At 40.4% G+C, this 6,000-nt stretch overlaps 1 protein-coding gene across 1 annotated transcript in view; it reads right to left on the bottom strand.

Moving 5' to 3' along the window:
* Positions 1 to 283: 283 nt before the first annotated feature.
* PHF14 (PHD finger protein 14) overlaps positions 284 to 6,000 on the bottom strand; it is a 200,801-nt gene continuing 195,084 nt past the window's right edge. The window contains exon 18 of the mRNA XM_070509165.1: positions 284 to 686. Within this exon, the coding sequence (XP_070365266.1) occupies positions 663 to 686 (24 nt within the window). The 3' untranslated portion in view covers positions 284 to 662. The remainder of the gene's footprint in view (positions 687 to 6,000) is intronic.

Here is a 6,000-nt window from a genome sequence, read left to right as displayed (position 1 = left end):
TACTAGAAGTTAAAAAATCAAAATGTGGCTTGGCTCCATAATGGAAAAAAATTTAGGTGACTCTGATGTGACAAAGCTTCTTCACTGAATTTCTCAGAATACACTGTGACTCTCTGTGGGGGTGGAGGATATAGAATGCAGCATTCCTCAAACTGATTTGGCTGTGAAACCTTTTTTTTTCTTCTGTGGAGCCTGATATGAGAATAATATTCAACTAACCATGTTTTTAGAAGCACTGACTGTATTAGCTATCTATTGCTGTGTAAGAAATTACCACAAATTTAGCTTAAAACAAGACACATTTATTATCTCACAGTTTCTGTGGGTCAGGAGTCAGGGTATACTTTGCTTCATTTTCTGCAAGGCTTCAATCAAAGTGTTATCCGGGATGGGTCTCATTGGAATGTTTGACTGTGACAGGGTTCATTCCAGTCAGGTTGTAGGCAGAATTCATTTCTTTGCGATTGTAGGACTGAGGGCCCCATTTTCTCACTGGCTGGTGGCTGCAGGCCATCCTCGGTTCCTTGCAACTTGAGTCTCTTTTCATCAAAATCAACAAGTGAGCAGAGAGTCTCTTCACAAGGTGGATGTTACCATCTTATGTAACGTGATTACATAAATGTAGTGATGTTCATTCCATCATCTTTGTTGAAATCAGTTGATTAGAAGCAAGTCACAGGTCTCACCTGCACTCAAAGGGAGGGGATTACACAAAGGCATGAATATCAAGAGGTAGGAATCATGGGGGTAAGAACTGCAAAATTCTCTGCACAAATGATTATATCCACCACCCACACTGAGACATTTGAACAAACTCTAGCGTGGCTTCTATCATCTCAAGGCTGCGTCCCTAGGATGCCAACTCAGCCCCATTAAAATGGCTGCCTGAGAAAGCTGAGGGCTGCCAGAAGAAATTATTATTTCTTCTAGCTAAAATCTGACTACAGGCTTCTGATCTCCCATTTTGTAAAGTGTGTACTTTAGAAAACTTGCAATTGTAAATCTTTTCTCTGTTGCTTTGAGACATCTATTTTTTACAACCCAGGAATGTCTTTCTCAAGGAACTGGGAGCCATCTCTTTGAAATGTAATCATCAAGAAAGGGTCCTTGTCTCCCAGTCTCCATGGGATGGTAGGAGCCTAACTTCAATAAGCCATCAGTTAGTAGATACAGATAGGCCTGATTACACTGACCAACTTCCCCTCACAACATCCTTCAGTCCTTTTATTTATTTATTTATTTTTATCACACCAAGTATTTAAAAGGCTTCCTGCTTTTTGCTTCAGTGGAGTTGAACTCAGTTTATACTGGAGTCTCTTTCCCCTACGGCAGTAGCCTGAGTAAAATCTGTCTTACCACCTTTGACAAATGTCTGACTCTATTTTCTTAGACAGGGGAAACCTTAAGAGTTTACCTTCCACAGTTACCTAGAAGTTTTGGTATCATCTTGCTTTCCATTCTAACATGTCTAGCCTAGCAAAGCTGACCTTCAAAGAACTTTTGTGGGTTATGTGTTTGTAGAGTAGCTTGGGTATTTCTCCTCTTATATAATAGACACGTTCCTAAAGAGTGGTAACTTTTAAAATAAATTTTAAAAAATTAAAGCACTAGGAGAATTTGATATCGAAATGAACCACAATCAGAGAAGTACAGTCTGGGTTGTAGGTCTGGCTCTGTGACATAGAGTAGCCTGGTTGGTTAGTGGGTGGAAATGAATTCTCTTGGTGGTGGCTGTGATTACCTTTAGGCACTTTAAGAGAAAAAAATTAGTTTCAGCCTCCTAGAAGAGAGAAACTAAGCTGAAATTGAGTAACACACCATTCCTTCCTACTCCAGCCCCTCAATGGGAGTTCAGACTTTTTCCCTTGAGGAGTCAGGAGAACCCCGAGCTAAGAAATATTCTGCTCATCTAGCTCAAGCTTGAGGTAGAAGAATTGATAAAATACAAAGAGGCCGTGGAATTGGGACTCTGTAGGAAGTACGATTGCCAAGCAAAGGCACATATGGTTTTGGGATATTTACGTGAGCCTTCAGTTAAAGAGTCTCTCTCAGGCAGCTTTAGATCTAGAAGTGGTGACTGTACATGTGTTTCCTCTGGCATCTCCACTCGGGCTGACAGTCAACCAAAGAGCAGGGGTGTGCTTCTTGTGGTTTCCTGAAAGAAGTGGTCACTGGCTAGCAGACATCTCTCCTCTGACCCTATAGGACCAGTTCCTCTGCATCTCTCCCAAGCCTGTACCTCCAGGCCAGCTTGTCAAAGGGTAAATGTGATTCGTGGAACATGATGTACTAAACCAGGAAGAAAAAGACATTGAACAGGTGTTGAATGAGTACAGAGCAAGAGGGTTTTGTCGGTGGTGATGTTTAGTTTTATTTTTTAAGGGAAGCTCACAGCCTCTTTTATGTTTTATCATATAAACTATGTACACCAAGACCTGAGATTTCCCTTTGTCATTTTCTCTGTTCAGTGAACTTCACAAAACGCAAACCTTTACAAGCCAGAGAAATATATCTTCCTTGTACATGCTTAGAATTTTTAAAGACCAATCTGTGTCTAACTTTTTCTTCTCAAAGTTTTCAAAATAGCATTACTTTTGATTTTATCCTTTATAAAAATTAATGGATTTCAATCTGTAGGACTGTTTTAAATCAGCAATTAATTCCCTAGTTTTGTATTACCTTTAGTATTTCAAACTACATCATTTCTGTCATTGTAATACCATTATATAGTATCCTTGAAAAAACAATTCTTGAAGAAAAATAATATGATTGCAAAGCCACATTAGCTCTAAAATGAAATTAAATTCTATATAGAACTTTGCCTCCTCTTTTATATTTCATTTTCCCCCCTGAGATTTAGAGATTTAGACCTACTTTTTAACAAAACTTCTTCTCATATGGACAAATTCATTTATATTTTTTGATCCATTAGTGATTTGGTTCTAGATTCTTCACTTTAACATTGTTCTGGCCGCATTAAGAAGTTTCAGGTGTTGCTCTGAGTGCTGGTAAAGTTGTAGATTCTGGCCTAAGAGCTTGCACCTTAACTACCTCCTCATTGAGGCCCTCTGCAGACAGTCATACTCTTCACGCTTCGAGTTTCCATCACCATATGTATCGTCTCTGAGCCACATGGCTAATATTACTAGCTTTCGTTTTCTTTTCATACTAGATTATAATACCTTTTAAGCTTATTTGACAGTAAAATGTTTTAATGAAATTATAAAGGATGAGATAGAGAAGATATTCCATAAATTTGGAACTATTTGGAAAAAAAGTTATTTAATATCTATCATGTACCAGAACACTGTCATTTCCATTACTTACATAATTTTCATGTAGTAGATAAGTCTTAGTGATCCTCGTCTGGGAGAAATGTCTCCTTCCAGAGGCCCTAGCTGTCATTATGTTTGTAGCCTACCACTTCCTTCTCTCAGCTGATTGGATATGAGGAAACATGTGACTTGAGAACTGGGCCAATCAGAATACCTCTTTTGAGACTTTGGCATTAGTAGAAGTTCCTAGAGTTAGACCATCAGGGGCCTGATATGGTTAATTCAGAACCTATGCTGATGAGTAATCAGAAAGAGAAGGTTTTTACAGAGAGAGAAGGGAACAAATTTTAGGTAAGAAAAATAGGTGGAAGGCCACAGAGGAATGCTGCCAATTAGCCACCCTGATTCTTGAAGACTTTTTAATTCCCCATTCCAGCCTGTCTGAGGCTTTCTGGAGCTTGGGTTCTGTGAGACTTCCGTGTGCGTACATATAAAATCTCCCTTTACATAAATAAGCGTGAGTGATTTTATTCTTTACGAACGGACTATATCTGACTAAGTAATTTCACAACAATCCTGAGAAAAACTATATTTGAAAATTAAGGTTGATTCTTGTTTTAAAAACAGTCGACTGAACCCGTGTTTCTCTTTGCTGCTTCTCCAAGACCCAGTAAAACTGCAGTAAAGAAATAAAAGGATTTGGAATCAAAGGGACAAGGATAAAAATAAAATCTAATTTTGGAACAATGGAAAGAGCATGATGAGTGATAACTGTCAGCCAAGCAGAGAAGGTGAGGCCCGGGTGCCTAAGTAAAGGAGGATAAGAAGAGACCAGTATGTCTCAAATCCCAGAAAAACTCAGGAAATGAAACCTCCAGGCATGATGGGAGGCTTGAGTGAAGAGTGAAGCTGAAAAGAACACGAATGAAGAGCATACATCTAGATGCCCTTCCCTCACCTGCATAGTCAGGTGAGTGTGCCTCCAGCTGAAGAAAGGATGTTCTTTCCCTGGCGAGAGCAAACCAGAGAGTCTCCAGATGGAGGGACAGCAGGCTCAGAAGGATGGAGGGGAGGCTCCCTACTGACCACAAGAAGGTGGAGTGAGTTTACATGTGGGGCCATGAGACTCTCTAGCCCCGCCAGAGCACTCACCCCTGGCATACCGTCCTGAGACACATAGTTCCGGGAAGGAGGCGGTGGCGTTGTTCCTGGAGGAAATGACCAGCCTCACAAAAGAGAATCAGAGGCGCTAAGATTTGGAGGATTCTCCTATCAAAGCCCCCTGGGGTGAAGCTTGCCAGCCTGCCAGCTGCCCCATGTACATAGCACCCACTCTTTAAGTAAGAGCGGGCAATCAAGGATTTCCAGACATTTGAGGAAAGCCTTCAACATAAATGGGGAGGAAAAGGGAGAAAAGGATATTTGGGGGAGCAGAGGGGGAAAAAGAGACAATGCAAGATAACCTTGCTTAGATGCAGGTTTGGAGCAATGGGTATTGATGAGGAAGTCTGAATTATCCAGAGCAGAATGTGGAACTGAGAGGAAAGCTTCATTAGATGAAGAGGGGAGTTCAGAGACCTCAGCCATGTGAGACAATCGCCTCAAATGAGGAAAGATAGGTGCCTGAATCTAACAAGAGGATGCTCCTAGTTCTGAAAAGCAGGAGCTAGAAGGATATTTAATGATACAAAAAGAAAGTTGGGAGGCCAGCCCCATGGCAGAGTGGTTAAGCTTGTGCACTCCACCTCAGTGGCCCAGGGTTTCATGGGTTCGGATCCCCAGCAGAAACGTTGCTCCGCTCGTCAGGCCATGCTGAGGTGGCACCCCACATAGCATAACCAGAGGCACTTACAAATAGAATATACAACTATGTACTGGGGGACTTTGGGGAGAAGAAGAAGGAAAAAAAAAAAGAAGATTGGCAATAGATGTTACCTCAGGTGCCAATCTTTAAATAAAAAAGAAAATTGGTTTATTGTAATGGAGGAACAACTGACTGCCTCCATCATAGTTAGAGAAAGGCACTCAGGGATGTTAAAAAATGACTTCACAAACAACAACCCAATAGAAAAATGGGCAAAAGATTTGAATAGGCACTTCAGCAGAGATTATATACAGATGGCAAATAGGCACATGAAAAAGTGTTCAACCTCATTAGTCATGAGGGAACTGCAAATTAAAACTACAATGAGATGCCCATTTGAATGGCTAAAGACAAAGCAAAACAAAGCAAAACAAAACAACAAATACCAAGTGCTGGTGAGAAGGCGAAGATACAGAGCAACTGTAGCCATCACATATTGCTGATGGGAATGTAAAATGTTACAATCAATCACCTTGGCAAACACTTTGGTTGCATCTTACAAAGTTAAATACACACATGCGATCCAGCAATCCTAATCCTAGGCATTTACCCAGGAGAAATGAAAATTACATCCTCACAACCATCTGTACACAAATGTTTATAGCAACTTTATTTGTAATCATCAAAACCTAGTAACCACTCCAAGTCTCTCAACTGGTGAATGGATAAAGAAACTGTGGTACGTCCATACAATGAACACGACTCAGCAATAAAAAGGAATGAACTCCTGACATAGGAAAAAACATGGATGAACTATTTCAGGTGAAAGAAACCCCACTCAAAAAGCTACATACTGTATCATGCCATTTATATGATATTCTGAAAAAAGCAAAAACTCCTGGGACAGAAAACAGGTTAGAG

This window comes from Equus asinus, chromosome 1 (genome assembly GCF_041296235.1).
Source record: "Equus asinus isolate D_3611 breed Donkey chromosome 1, EquAss-T2T_v2, whole genome shotgun sequence".
Classification (NCBI taxonomy): domain Eukaryota; kingdom Metazoa; phylum Chordata; class Mammalia; order Perissodactyla; family Equidae; genus Equus; species Equus asinus.
The sequence above is the reverse complement of the archived record's forward strand: the minus strand, read 5'-3'. Positions and strand labels throughout refer to the sequence as shown.